The sequence below is a fragment of the Mugil cephalus genome, chromosome 21, assembly GCF_022458985.1.
Source record: "Mugil cephalus isolate CIBA_MC_2020 chromosome 21, CIBA_Mcephalus_1.1, whole genome shotgun sequence".
Lineage (NCBI taxonomy): Eukaryota > Metazoa > Chordata > Actinopteri > Mugiliformes > Mugilidae > Mugil > Mugil cephalus.
The window spans coordinates 9,562,208-9,577,835 of record NC_061790.1 but is presented as its reverse complement, the minus strand read 5'-3'; the positions used below and the strand labels follow the sequence as shown (position 1 = coordinate 9,577,835).

The 15,628-nt window shown below is 44.9% G+C and overlaps 1 protein-coding gene across 2 annotated transcripts in view; it reads left to right on the top strand.

Annotated features, from left to right (window-relative positions):
• Positions 1–6,911: 6,911 nt before the first annotated feature.
• The window catches only part of LOC124999195 (prospero homeobox protein 1-like), a 32,050-nt gene continuing 23,333 nt past the window's right edge, over positions 6,912–15,628 (top strand). Inside the window, exons 1-2 of one of the 2 annotated variants that reach the window (XM_047573997.1) lie at positions 6,912–8,899; positions 11,933–13,990. In XM_047573997.1, the coding sequence (XP_047429953.1) occupies positions 11,999–13,990 (1,992 nt within the window). In that variant the 5' untranslated portion in view covers positions 6,912–8,899; positions 11,933–11,998. The remainder of the gene's footprint in view (positions 8,900–11,932; positions 13,991–15,628) is intronic. The other variant, XM_047573998.1, reaches the window with a different exon arrangement.

Below are 15,628 nucleotides of genomic sequence, written 5' to 3'. Positions count from 1 at the left end.
CACTCACAGGACGGAGGAGGGCCCAATATTCCAAGAGCTATTCATGCCTACGGAACAAAAGACAGCGTCCTATTATGGGACTTTTCTCTGTCCTCACGCTGGTCACAGGTGCTGCCGCTGCTCATTTATAGTCAGGTTAGGCCATGGCTAAGGCACGGAGCTGTGGTGTGGCATTTGCGCGCGCACGCACCCACACGCACACGCACACAAACACAAACACACACACACAGTACACACAATGCATGCAGTGGAGTGAAAGAAGCTGCTTATGGGTGTATAAAAAGGAGATTACTCTGCTGTCTCTTCTAGGAACTGCCCAGTGCATCTGTGAGTCCGTCGGCTAATGCCTGCACAATATGTGTGTGAGAGATACAGAGTTTCTGTACATGCACACACTGGCGGATACTTCGACCATTATTGTGGCTTTACCTCATAGTCCTGAAAAGTGTGGATCAGTAAATATCTCCTCCTCAGTGTATGAATCCAGTGCATGGTCGCTCATGCATGTGTGCGCATGCAATTGTTTGTGCGTGCGTGTGTGTGAGCGTGATACTGAGATCTTTTATCTCTGTGACAATGATGCCACAAATAGGCACATGCCTCACTATTCTTGTCCTCTCAAGGCTCCTCTGGCGTTCTGGCGGGATGTACGCAGGCATACGAGGGGTTAGGCAGAGATTAAGACCTATGTGTGAACATGTGCACATCCACATGCAAATACTCGTTTGAATGGGTTTTGTACCTGATGGAACAAGTTTTTTTTGGCCTGTCAAACTTTGCTTATCAGTGGATTTATTGGTAATTCTGAGACGTTTAACTAATTTCAGAGGAAGCAATCATCTGAGTGGTTCCGTGCCAAGGAACACACACCCGAGATGGTGTTTTCCAACGTGGGTTTTGCCTACAATAAGACCTTCAAGTGGAATGCCAACCACTGTGGAGGATTGTTTGCTTAGCGTCTCCCTCTGCAGCAGTAAAAATCACGGGAAACAATCAGCAGATAGGTCGGTACTTCTCGGTTCTTTGTTCATTCTTCTGTCTGGTATCAGCCCAATTATGAGCTTGGCACCTCCGACTGCCCTGAAAAATCATCTCCTTCTTTCCAGAAACATGATACTTCCTCCTGAGAAGGTCACGAAGGGAAGGCGCGCCTCCTCAGCCAAATTTGGCACGCCCTGAGGTAAAACGGGACAGGGGAAGCCGACTGGCCCAGGACACCTGTGACAAGCAGGCACACGACAGGATGAGGGTGTCGGCATCCTCCTGGTAACCGCTCGCTTCCTGCTGTTTAGCTGCTCTCTCGTTCTCCTTCTCCCCTCTTCTTCTCTCTGCCCGTCTCATGCCGCTCTTCGAGCAGGAAGTCATTGGGACGGAAAAGGTGTTAAATGACGACAGGGAGAGGTCAGAGTCTCATTCCAGATAAACAGAATCCAGCCCAAAACTCCGCTGTTAAAATTCCTAAAGATAGGTAAGCTGCACTGATGAGGAGGAGGAACAATGACAGGGATGGAGAGAGGAGGAGGAGGAGGAGGAGGAGGAGGAGGGCAGATGAGGGCATTGAGGGAGGGGGGTCTCCTCTGGGGTCATGCTCGGAGGGCGTCGGGCAGCACGAGAGGCAGGATGTTATGGTTTATTCAGCCCAGTAGTGGGGGCGACGTGGACAAGGTGCGCCTTGCCCTCAGCACCAGCCTCAGTGTGATTTATAGCCGCGCTGGCAGACGCCTCTGTCCGCGGGGAAGTCTTTGAAAAAGTGTGTATGCGCGCGCGTCTGCGTAAAACGCAGGCCTACGCACGTGCACGGCGCATTCTTGAGCGCGCATGGCCCCGCTCGCGTGCAGGCCGGCCTACGCGTACGTGAGCACTTTATAGGCGCCCGGTTTTTAACCTGTGGTCGGAGGATGTTCATGCATGGGCCTACAGAGGATAGATGTTACGGCTACTCTGATTAATTACAAGCTACACACATACATTAAACACCCAGATCCTATAGGTAATATACAGCAGTGTAAGCAATGATTAATGCCAGAGAGTCAAGCAATGTCACGGCAGATGAACTAACCAGATCCATCCAAGTACAAGTAGCGATACAAGAAGAATTCAAAGTAAAACCACTTTTGAAATATTAGAAATAAAAGCAAGTACATCAGGATCTTATTTACTACCATCGTTTTATAGTAATGTTCTGAGACCAGGAATGGTTTCCCAGACCGAGTGTTTTCCAGAGTGGTTTTGCACTGTAAACACATCATGGACTGATACGACTACCCTTACATCCTTATATTTAACAACCAAGCAGTTTACCTGATAGGTCTTTGGTAGAAAAACTGTGATTAGGTCACCGTACGCCTCCAGAACACCAGTAAAGTTACGCAATTACAACACAAAGCTGACGTCTCGGAGCTCGACTGCTTCGTCTCAGCTGCATTTTTAACATGAACCAAACTGAGATTAAATACAAACTGCAACAATATTGTTTCAAGATAAGTAAGAAAATATATAACAAAGAGTATGCTTTACATATAAATACAGGACAGTGCAGTAGAGGATGAGGGGGAATATTGCACATGAGACAGGAAGTACAGGAAGTGCAGGAGAACATGAAGTACCTATAAAGTACCTGCAGCATTGTCAGCTGAATATAACGTATAAAGAACTTTTCACGGTTAGAGTAAAAGCTGCTTTCCTGAGACTGAAACACATTCACTTTGCTAGACTGGAAGTGTAACACTCAGTCAACTGGGAAAATCCACTCTCTAGTCTGTAGTGTGTTTGTCTCCGCCTGTGTGCGTGTGTGTGTTTACAGACCAATTATAACTGCTACCCTCCTCCTGACCTCCCCTAAGGCCGCCAGATCTCTTCTGGTGTGAAAGGTCAGCGAGTGGTCACCAGAGAAAGGCAGCTCTCGCTGCGGAGGGCCTGCTGTGCGTCAGGCCAAACATCCACCCCGGAGGTCAGAGGTTACGCAGATACATGGGGCGGACAAGAGGGTGCCAACAGGTACAAGAAGTGTGAATGTCGACCAATGTAACAGGAGAGCGGACTGTTGCAGGGAGCTAAACTTATAACCGGAGATTAATGCGCGCGGTAAAAGAGCCTCTTTAAAGCTACTTAAGCCTCACACATGTCACTTCACATCCTCAGACGCCTCTCTTTATAGTATTTGGGGAGATATGCTGAAGCGCAGGTAACTGGTCACTAATTACTCTTAAATGCCTCGTAGAGAAAGCTTTGTGCGCGTGTCTGTTAACCAGCCGTGCAGTTGTAGATGCCATTAAAAACTCATTAACCTGCGTTTTATTTGAAGCCCCCTGCCCCCGTCCATCACAGCCCTAATGTATTTTCCGTAAGGGTTTTTTTTTCTTTCTTTCTCTCCCGCCTTTTCAGATTTAATTTAGCTACTCTTTGATTTTACGACTCGCCTCTGTTATTGTAGGATATCTTCTCTTTTCCTTGTAATTTTATTTTATGGCATGAAGTGAGTCGAGTACAATACGCCCCCCGGGGAGCACCACTTACCTCCACGCCAACAAATATAATTACAGCTGATCAGAGGAGAGAAAACAGACCGCCGCTTATCTGCAGCAGCCCTTGCTCTTTTTTTTTTCTTTTTTTTTTAGCACCGCAGTCAGACTGGAGGATGGTGGCTACGGAAATCTATAAAGGAAAAACCCAAAGACCCGCACGCTGCGAGAGGCAGACAGCATGTTGCCAAACTCCACTGACAAATATAGAAGTTGGAGTTGTTTTGTTTAATCAAACTACATGACTACATTTCAGAAAACCTGTTAAGAATGTAATGAATAGCGAGGACTTAATTGTAAATTTTGGAATTGGCTAAATATGCAAACTAGCTCCCTGTTCGATGTCGCCCACCGGTGTCGGAAAAACCAATCACGTCACCTTTAAGATGCATTCAGCCGCAGTTGCTGAACAGATTCTGGTGTGGATTTAACCTCGCCTTGAAAAGCACTCCCAGCACCCTCAGAACTAGCTGTGACCGCGGCCTTGTGTTGAATAAAATAGGCTAAGTCACCGCCAGAAGTAAACAGCTAAAGTCCTTTCATGTTTACCAAGTAAAGTCCTCTGCTCCATGTTGACAGGTGAGAGTTCATAGGAGCAAAGTTGGTCCCCTCCCGATGGAGCTGCGAGCCTGAGTGTGTATCCTAACCCCCAAGAAATGGTTTGAGTGCGCGCATGTGTGTGTGTGTGTGGGTGTGTGTGTGTGTGTGTCAGACAGCGGGAGAGATAAACAGGGAGAGTTGCTGAGGGGGCTCTTTGACTTTGAGCACATAAGCCCTTATTTCATGGTGCCATTGTTTGTTTTAAGGACGTCAGGCTTAATACAGTTCCAGGCGATTTCCCAGCATGTCTGTCCGCCCAAGCACCTCCAAGGCGCTGTGCGTCCGTGTGTGTTTTGTGTGTGCGCTTGCACGTGTGCAAGTGCGCCCTTCGTTCCTGTTGACTTTAGCCCAACTCCTGTCGTAGGCAGTGATTTTAAAAACGCACAGTGACTACTTCCAAGGTTGTTTCGTGCTGGATTCAATAAGTCTCTGCAACAATTAAGGGGCGTTTCTTTCTTTTTTTCATTATCATTATTATTATTGCAAAAGATATCAAAAGTAAAGCTAAAGACGTGGGATTTATACGAGGCGTGCACGGCTGAGACTAATTACAATGTTTCAGTATATCTGTGCTTTAATGAGTTTGACTGCAGCCATATTCCCGTAAGCCTAACTGAGCAGCATTCTTTTAATTGCCTATTACTCGCAGGCAGGCCCGAGAAGAGGATGCATTTAATGTTACAGCAAACGGTTTATATATGAATGTCGAAACACGGTTAATACCTGGAAAGGTGTTTTATCAGTCAGACAGTGAGGGGAGGGAGAGTCGGTGAAGGAAGCGTGTGCGGAAATGCCCGTTATTTTACATTAGACATATGTTTTCCACTTGATGTTATTGTTTATCTGTTTGGTTTGTGCACACGGCCGGCCTCACGTTTCACTGCCGCGCCGTCTTTACACTGTGTCGTACATTCGCTGCTGCACCATTCATGCAAATAAAGCATATTTGAATTTGAGGGAGAGTGTGTGCTCATTCAGCGGACTGCCATAAAACAGCCCACAGAGGATGAGCCCCCACCCGCCACACCCACCCCACCCCTTCACCCACTCTCTCCCTCTCTCTCTCTCACACACACGCACACACACACGCCTCCATAATCACCACTACTTGTAGCCTAGAAAGAGGGATGTGGGTCATGGAGGGCCGCACTGTGCCAGTTATCACCTCCCCAGTAGCCAAGATGTAATATCACTAATAATAACATATATGTAAATTGCTGCTATTTTGCTGCAGCACTGGATATATGTGTCTTATATTAGGTCATAACAGACTACTTTTATTTTATTATTATTATTATTATTATTATTTTTTTTTTTACAAATGGGTTTTGCCTTGACCACGAAAACAAGTGCACATTTTCCTCCAGCATCCTCATCTTTGTCATGGATGGTGAAAGCTGAATACATTAAGTCCTGGACACGAGGCCCAGCGAGGACTTCAGACTCCTACTCACTTATTACACTCAAATCCTGCATCCTCCTCTCCTCTCCTCTCCGCTGTCCTGTCTCCTAAACCTTTTTATTCAGGGACCCGGAGACCTCTCTGGAACAAAACAGCTTTTAGCGCTGCCATCTCTCCCTCCCTCTCTCTCTCCCGGTCTCTCCCTCTCTCTCTCTCTCGCTCGCTCTTATTTCTCCAAAAACTGTCTCTCTGAAAAGAAATTGAGCTGTTGTAGGAACTCATCAAGTCATTATTTGATTAAGGCCATTTTTAAAACTGCTGCTGCTCAAGAGATTCTAGCGAATAATATTCGTTCTCTAAATAATTCATGGACCTGAAATACACAGGTTTGTATAGGTTCGCGCATTTTCTATACTCTGTTCCCTTCTCCAATATAATAATAATTATAATAATAATAATGATAATAATAATAATTGTTGACCCGTCGTTGCTCCTAATAAATAATGAAGAAAAGCACACTGGCACTTCTCCATTCCGGCATACCATCACCACGTGCGCGCACTTACTACCTCAAAGTGTAATAAATATGAACCTTTATTATACCTCCGGGATAAAAATTGTTTTCTTTGCCTCCCTCCTTCTGCATTCGGCCACAGCTCTAATAAATATGTCAATAAATCCATCCATCAGCGCGCAATGTCAGAGCGCATTATCAGTCTTAGGCATCGAGGTGTGTCGTGCCCAAAAGAGGAGGAGGGGAAGCGAGTTTGGAATAAATACGCGGGTTGATCCACCTGGAGTGGGCCGCGATAAGAGCAGCCGGTGTTAACCGACACGTTTCCTCTACACCTCATCCGAGTCTTCCTTTTCCAAACACGCGTTTCTTTAATGTCCCCGGCCTGTTTTTCCAGCCTGTGTGCGCACCGACGGCACCCAGGGGAGCCGAGGCCAAATCAGCCACAGGCCAGTTAGGGAGCAGAGGAGGGGCGGCCGGGACACCTGCTTTGGAAAAGCCACTCCAGACACTAAACTTTGCTGACTTCGTTTGCAGTTCGTTGGTCCAATAAAAAAGATTTTAAAAAAACACAAAAAACACACACTTGCTTGCGACATGGAAAAGAGACTCGCCTTTTCCTTTTTGGCACCTGACAGAGGGGGCATATGGAAAATAAGATTTCTCGTTAAGTACTTTGGGATCCTGTTTGTGCAGTGGTTAAAAAAAGATGGGGAATGCAACAAATGAATCCAAGAAAAGCTGAAAATAAAATGCAAAAAAAAAAAAAAAAACTGTGCAAGAAAGACTTGGCCTCACAAATTAAATATAACTCGAAAACCAGTTTGCGTTCAAAAATAATAAAATTAAGGATAATAATAATAATACGTGGTGAAAAAATACAGATTTTTATTTACATTATTTACTTACCGCCCTGCGTTTTTTTTTTTTTTTTTTTTTTTTTTAAATGCACGGACGCAACTTGAGCAGCATAAATGGACGTGACCTGTAGCATCCAGAAACAGTTTATTAAAAATAATTCTGCAGCGTAAAGCTTCGTTTTAGTTGCGTAAAATTCCGCAATTACCGAGTAAAATTGAGCAGGTATTTGTGAGCATCGTCTGTTGCAAATGTCGAAAGCTAGAACATTTGTTTTGCTGCGCGCAAAAGCTGCAGTGCAATTATAACTATCCAATTTGTAAGATCGCTGGAGGACAGAGAGAAAGCAGCCGTCATCGTTTCATAAATCACAAACGTCAAACTGGTTTTCCAGTGGAAAGGATCAGATGTCACTTGTCAGTGTTACAGGTGGACAAGTAAGAAAAAAAATCATTGTTGAAAATCGTTTAGTTTGCAAAAGAAATAATAATAATAAAAAAATAACAGGTGGCTTGTGTGTTTCATTTACCTTCTGTTTTACTTGATAAAGATGTGTGAGGCTGTCTTTTTTACGCACGGGGACATTTTAGTGGCAGCGGGCTGCGGATCCTCCTGACAGACGTTTCATGATGATATTCGGCTCTTAACCGAGCATTTCACAAAGAGACGTTTAGCTCTCCTCAGATATTGGCTTCTCGGGATAATCTGAATTCCAAAGCAAAGCTGTAAGCCCCTGCGCCGCTTTGCTCGTTCATCAATCAGACTTTCCTGCGACCAATGAGCAAACTCTGCACGTAAAATATCTCTACATGCCACTTTGAACCGCCAACACTCAAGTGACCCACAACTGTTAGTCCCATGAGAAAATGCGGTGTAAATGTGCACCAGTTGTCTTTGCAGAGAGAGAGGGAGAGAGAGGGGGAGAGAGAAAAGCTGATGTTTAAAATACAACCACGCAATCTATATATATATATATATATAAATAAAGTTAGTAATCAGTAAAAATGTCTAGGGCTGGAGTAATATTAATGCGCTTTAATGTGACCAGATAAACACATTAAAACCGCGCAGCTAAGTAAGAATGGAAACATTTGCGCAAAAACGGTACAAAATACGCAGTCTTAACGTTTAATTAAATATCAAGTCTTGAATTTATCGCGTCTTGAATTTGTTTTTATTTGCATTATTCGTTTTTTAACATTTATAATAGCAAAGTTAATGCCACTTTTGTCATCGTAGGTGTTGTCACTTTATTTCTATCTTCTTATGACTCAAACAGTTGATCATTTTCAAAAGAAACTTTCATTTAAAGACTCCAATGTGACAATAACTAACGCATCATCACGTATTATGCGTTTTCTTGCTTTTTAAGTAGTGCAATGTCAAAGTGCGGAACGATTCTTACTCGTCGACGATTTGGGAAGAAAGAGATTAGTAAAAGTGGTATTTCCTTTTTTTTCTCCCCCCTCTCTCTCTCTCTCTTTGGTTGCATGCTCAAGTCCCATTCTCTGGTCAAGTTCAGTGCGTTGTTCTCCGGACCGGACGGACGCTTCTTATTGGTAGGTTGCGGCGGTTACATCACGCCGCTCATGACGCGCACGTCTTCCTGTTTCCTTCAGCCGCGTCTTAAAGTGGATCTTAGTGGCGGAGGAGCGCTCCAGCATCCAGTCCTCTGCATCCAGTGCGCCTCGGAGACGCACGCACACACAGTCGCTCTCTCGCGCTCTCTCTCCCTTTCTCTCTCGCACTCTCTCTATGTCTCTCGCTCTTTTTAGTCACAGCAGAGGATAGAGTGAGAGACCGTCGCGCAGGAGCTCTTTTCATCTTCTATATTTTCCCCATTTTGTTCCTTTCACTCGCGTCGCTGACTTTACTCCAGCTCTTCCGTCTCTGAGTTATACCCCCCATCATCCAGACCCAGCAATCCGCGGTGCCCCTGCGTATATTCTCTCTTTTTTTTCCCTCTCGCAGGAGTTCAGGTTGTCCCCCTCTTCATCTAAAAGGGTAAGTAACCTTGTCCTCGGATACCTCCCTCTCTTGTTCTCGTTCTGGCTCGCCTGCGCGCGGTGGGCGGAAAAGAAATAAACAAATCAAACATCATTAAGGGAGGAAATTTATTCGGGGGTAATCAACTAATCATTTCGATAGTACGTTATTTGCTCCGTTTCGTTCCCTCATCTTGTTATGTGGCAAGAGTTGAGCGAGCCATCCCGTGTTGTGCTTTTTTTCCCCCCCGCGAGGATGGCTTGCGAACGGTAGCCCAGCCTTCCTCATCAAAAGGAGAGATCAAGTTGATTTGCAACTTTGTGAAGTAAGTTTGGGGAGCGTGCTTTATTTTTCTACACCGGGAAAAATCCCGCAAAAGTTGTCTTTAGGCTGTAAACTCAGATTTTAGACCCGCATCTGCCTCTCTTCCGTGCTCGTTGAGGACCCGTGAATTTGCCATGACCTCATATTGTCTTTGTCCCGTGCGTTAAATCTCACTTTGACGCCCTCACTCGTGGCTTTTTATTTACACAGAATCATTGTACAGTCAGTAACATGGCTTGTCGGGTCTTCTGGTTTGTACATTTGCTTTCTATCTACTGCGGTGGCTCCCTGTTATAGGACAGATGTGATAAAGCGCTGCCGGCATGTTTTAACTGTGTACACAACTCCAGTTTTGGGGGTTTGATATCTTTGTTTGTTCACTGGCAACCAAATATGCAAAAAAAGAAGAAAAAAAAAACAAAAACAAAAAACACTACATCTCTGTTTCATAGAGCATATATAGTTAGACTTGTGGTTTATTTTAATACAAGTTTCTTTATGCACCGTTTCTCTAAACTTTCTGTGCGCGCGTCTGGTTTACGTGTTCAACATAAAGTTTAAAAGGGTTTCCAACGAGGATATTGTTAACAAATAATACGTCCATATGCGCGTTGCCTGATGTTGTTGAAAGTGTTTTATGGGAGAGCGAGAGAGAAAGAGGGAGACAGAAAGAAAGAGGGAGAGTGCGCATGGGCAGTGTGGGACAGGTGCGCCGTCGGAAAAGACAGGTGCTGGTGACTATTTCAGGCTCATTGTTAAGATCCTGAGGCGATCAAGTGAAGTTGTTTTTTTGTTTGTTTTTTTGTAGATATATCACTTCGAGTCTCAACTGCTGGATGTGCCTATCGAGACTTGAGCCAAAGTCATTTATCAAGGGGTTTTATTTTAGACTTCTGTTATAACAGATTTAAGAGAGACCATTTAACCTAGACGTGCAACTGTCCTTGAAGCAACGCTGGTTTCATCTTGTCATGTTCTTTTACTGAATGCGTTTCACAGTATAACCTGTCAGTTGTGCGATGCATTACACGGTTTGTGACAAAGCCAACAGCAGTGGTGTGTGTGTGTGTGTGTCAGTGTGTGTGTGTGTGTGTGTGTGTGTTTACAGTGTGAATGTGTGAGGCTCAGTGGCAAGAGAGAAGTCTTTTTAAAAAGCTTTTCACAGGCAGTGATAATGTGACACCATTTCTTTTAGTTAGAGCATGCGACAACTAATGATAGAGAATGTTGATAAATGTCACTGGAGTTAAATGTTTGCTGAGAATTAAACACAAGATCTGAATTGAATGCGAGGTTTTTCCTTTTAAAATCCTCAACTTTGATTGCTTCTCTATCCAAAAGTAAATCTGAATCAGTGTAACATTTGTATTTAGAGCCTATTAAGGTGAAACACAATTTTTAGCTTGTGTTTGTCACAGTTTACGATTTTTTTTGTCTGAGCCATTGCAAGTCTTGACAAAAGTTTTTTTTTTTTCTTAAGACTGTAAAAAGAAAAATGCTAATTCCTGCACAGATTCAGCTCCTTTTATGTCAAATAAACAATGCAACTGTGAAATTCAAAATTTAACTGGCCTCGCAAATATTGACTTTATTTATTTTTTAAGAAAAAGGGAGCACGCAATATATTGTTTAAGATAACGTCCCTACATTTGAGCCTGGATGCATCTGATACGGCTCTAAGACACTGCCACCGCTGCTTACATAGCATTATTGAAGCAGCTCTGTACTGACAAAACGTTTTGCTTTCAGAGGGGCATTAGGGTTTTTGTAAGAGCGCTTTAAGTTGCTCCTTGCCAGAGTTGACCCTTGCGACCTATTCATTTGAGCAGAATTAACTGCCCTTGCCAGATGAAAAGACAAACAAAAAACACAGAAGTGAGCTCACGCTGGCACCAAAATCAATAGGCCCATTTTGTGTTTCTTTTTGTGTCACTCTTCCCCATTGAGCAAGATATGATCACCATATTGATTAATGCGAACACGGGACTTGCATTTTAAAATGACCAAATGTGTAAACATGATTTCAGATGTTTTGTTCAATTGAACAAGCTCACTAACCGGACAGGATTTAGTAAAGAATATGTAATGATATGTGGACTGTGCGCTGCCGCTCATTGCCGCTCCGTGTGTGGCACCATTTCATTTATTTATTTTTTTTTTCCAGATAATCTTAACCCTATTTCTTTTTTATTTGATTTTGTGAGCTCATTGCTCCTATGTTGGCTCACACTGCACAATCATGGAAATGAGGACAAGTACTTAAGTAATTATCATAATTTTATGCAGCTTTGTGTTCCGTGGGAACTGGTTCAGTGTTGCGCGGCATGTAACAGGGGACAGGATAAAATGTAGGACTTGGCCCTGGAATGTCGAGCCAAGGCCTTGTTCTGACCCCATCTCGTCTGTTCCCTTTACCCCTCGATCACCGGTCCTTACTTGCTAAATGTAATCATGGATGTCCCTTGTCCTTGAAGAAATACGCGGGGATGGATTGCCTGCTGACTTTAGAGGAAAATCTAGAATTTATCACCGCAATACAAACTATTCTGTAATTCTCTACAGCTTGATAGATTTGGATTTTTATATCAGCGATTGTAAAGCTTTTCTGTTTAATGCAGGACGATGCTTGTGTGAGTGAGTTACACTCTGAAAATATTTTCCGTTGTGGTGAATCATGCATCTGTTTTTTTTTTTATGTTTTTTTTATTTTTTTTTTTTTTTTCACAGGTACTCAAAGGCTTTGATCCTAGAGGACTGGGTTTGTGGGATATGGCCCAATAGCAGCAGCCCGTGATGCCGGACCATGACAGCGACTCCCTCCTGAACAGACAGACCAAGCGAAGACGTGTGGACATTGGTGTTAAGAGGACCGTGGGTAATACAGCCTCCTCCACAGCAGCAGCCACAACAGCAACCACTGATAACATTGCCCGCGCCAAAGCAGCCATTTTCAGTGCCATGAACTCTCTGAGCTCTCACTCTCACCACGGATCAGACAACGACTCCATGGAGTGCTCTGTAGTGCAGCCACATGGTGGGCCTGGCGTTATATCAGCCAGCGACAGTGAGTCCAAGTCCAATGTACTCCGAAAGCTACTGAAGAGGGCCAACTCATACGAGGACACCATGATGCCCTTCCCTGGCACCACCATTATCTCTCAGCTTCTCAAGAATAACATTGCTAAAAACGGAGGAGGGCCGGAGAGAGGAGAAAGAGGGGACAGGAGTGACAGAGGGGAATCAGGCTTCCCCGGATCAGGGCTCTCCAATGCAAGTTCAGATGCTCCCCAAGAGGACGCCTGCAGTAATTCCTCGCAGGACAGCACCCCTCAAGAGTGCTTGTCTCCATTTGGCCGTCCCCCCGGCCTGGCCACCTTTGACATTGAACGTCTCAACGATGAGCACCTGCGTGCCAAGCGAGCCCGAGTAGAAAACATTATACGTGGTATGAGTCACTCACCCAGCGTGGTGGTACCTGCTGCTTCCCGCCATGAGCGTGACCACGAGATGGATGGCGAGCGGGAGATGGAGATGGACTGTCCACCTCCTCAGTCTCAGCAGCAGGCCCCCAGCAGCCCACGGGGAGGTGAGGTGTGCAGCAGCAGCAGCCGAGAGAACAAGCGTAAACAGCGTTTGCCTCAGCAGCAACAGCAAAGCTTCACACAGCTGGTATGCCAGAGAAAAGAGCAGAAGCAGGAGGAGCGGCGGCAACTTAAGCTGCAGCTGGAGGACATGCAGAAACAGCTACGGCAGCTGCAGGAGAAATTCTTTCAGATCTATGACTCAACCGATGATTCTGAACACAATGACCTCCACAATGATATAGGAAACATGTCAGAGGACAGCCCAGCAAGGTCTGACACTGGTGGTGATGACCGGGGAGGAGATGACTTGCGCTCTGACAATGAGATGTCTGACCTGGACCCAGGTCATTTCCTAGACAGGGCACGGGCATTGCTTCAGGAGCAGGCCCTGCTGGCTGACCGAGACAAGCCAAGAAGAGAGGGGCTCGGCCGAAGCAAAGGACCGGGTGGTCCAGGCTCCTCCATGCATGCCGAAGGTAAACAGCTGGCAGAAACACTGAAGCAGGAACTCAATTCAGCCATGACGCAGGTGGTGGACACAGTGGTTAAGGTGTTTGCCAAGCCTCCACGCCCCACACCTCAGCAGGCCTTTCCTCCACTTTCCATACCACCTGAAAGATTTCCTACTGCTGTCAATGGAGACAACCCCAACTTCCACACCACCAACCAGAGGCTGCAGTGCTTTGGTGATGTCATCATTCCCAATCCATTAGACTCCTTTGCCAGTATGTCTGGAATCCCAGGTACCACCAATGACCAAACCGAGGCACTGCCTTTAGTTGTGAGGAAGACGCCCAGTGAGCACCACCACCAATCCTCAGCTGTGGGCGCCCATGGTGGTCACCACCACCCCGCCCTTCACCCATCCTCACTCTCTGCCTCCATGGGCTTCAGCCCACCATCTTTTAGACACCCATTTCCACTGCCTCTCATGGGCTACCCTTTCCAGAGTCCCCTTGGTGCACCCACTGGTGGTTACCCAGGCAAGGACCGTTCCTCACCAGATTCCATGGACCTGTCCCGAGAGACCACCAGCCTGAGGACCAAGATGGCATCAGGTCACAACTTTGGGCACCACCATCGCTCTTGTTCACCAGCTCACCCCGGCAGCACTGCTGAGGGTCTTTCCCTGTCTCTCATCAAGTCCGAGTGCAGTGACCTCCAGGACATGGCTGACATCTCACCCTACTCAGGCAGCAATGTATCCTTTAAAATATCAAATTGGGGTGTGGTTTGAGGAGCTCCAAAGCCAATAATGAGGAACTGAGGCATGACAGTGATTCTGTTGTAAGCTTGATCTAGTTCAAACCAGATCAGGCTTACGCATATCCAGTCATTTTGGTCGGTAATTCTGGTTTGTGAACCACAAAGAGTTAAAAAAAATAATCTTTTAGAGTCTGTTTGAAACTAGCCTAAGAAACTGAGAAATTGTTGATGAATCACTTTTCCTCCCACTGCTGTTCTCTTCTCCATTGTTGTATTTATTTTTACACTCATACCTCTTCCTTCTCACAGCACCATACAGCCTTTTCTTCCATCTTCAAACCTAAGTGCTTTAAAAGCGTTCTTGTCACATATCACTTACCCGTGAAGATTAGGTCCCCACGACATTTACTGCTCCAATTCTTTTTTATAAAAAAAAAAAAAAAAATGGCCTGAAAGAACAAGCAGGGAGATAGCATCCTGAAACTTGGCACACAATGGTGTTATATAGCCTGCCTTATAGTTTAACCCCACTGTGCCCCAATCATGCCCTGTGGATAAAGAGGCTATCCCCTATGGGAGGCTCAAATTGAATCCCCCAGGGACTCGGGACTAATAGCTTAAACAGATACATTCAGTCCCCTCTCTGTTTCCTCTATACCTCTTAGCCTCTAACTATTCAAACCCCCTTAACCCTTATGAAAGTTTGATTTGTGTCACAACGGCTGTCCCGAGAAAGCTTTGTCTTCAGGTCATTAACATTCATTACATGCTTAAGAAATTAATCCTACATCTTTTTACCTGTTGTGGATATATCAGCTAAGTGAATGAGTGTACTTAACACTCTGGATGCCTTGTTTTTGCTGCTGTGTGCACCTGAGAGTCTTTTTCGTGTGTGTGTCTTTTTGTGTGTGCATGTCACAAAAGGTTCGCCTGAGGACTCGGGAAAGATGTATATTTATGATTGCTTGTGTTTTCTCTTGTGTTCCTCTTATCATCCATCGCTGTTGTAAAAAGCCCACAATCATTGTCGTTTCTTTTCTCTTTTTTTCATTTCATAAAGATCTGTCAACAGCCCGGGGGGCCCTTCGGCTGTTGCTTGGCAGCCAAATACTTCTTTTTTTGTTTTCCCTCCCTGCGAACCCCCCCTCCTCCTCTCTGTCTTTTCTTTGAAGCGGACGTTAACAGGTGTTTGCAGCGAGCTGTTTATCTTTCATTACCTCGCCTTGTCTTGTCTTCTGACCCAAGGGTGAACGCTTTCCAGAGATCCATAATCCTTTGCTTCTACAGGCTCCCGATGGAGGGATGAAAAGAGAAAAGGGAGAGAGACATACAGAGACTGAGAGAAAGTAGAAAACAATCAAACAATAACCACATATGCCAGATGCTGTGGCTTTCATAGTAGCATTTATAAATTCAGGGCATTAACAGATGTAGTCCCCTAAATGGAAAGAATAGACAGAACAGCATGTCCACATGTGTTGTTTTTTCCTCTTTCATATTTGATTCTCATAGTTTATTGCACAGGTTGGAAACAAAGTTTGGCATTTGCAAGATGTTGTTTTGTACGTTCTTTATCATAATTAGCAAGACATGATTTATGAATCAGTTTATTTGCATTTATACTGTGTTTATA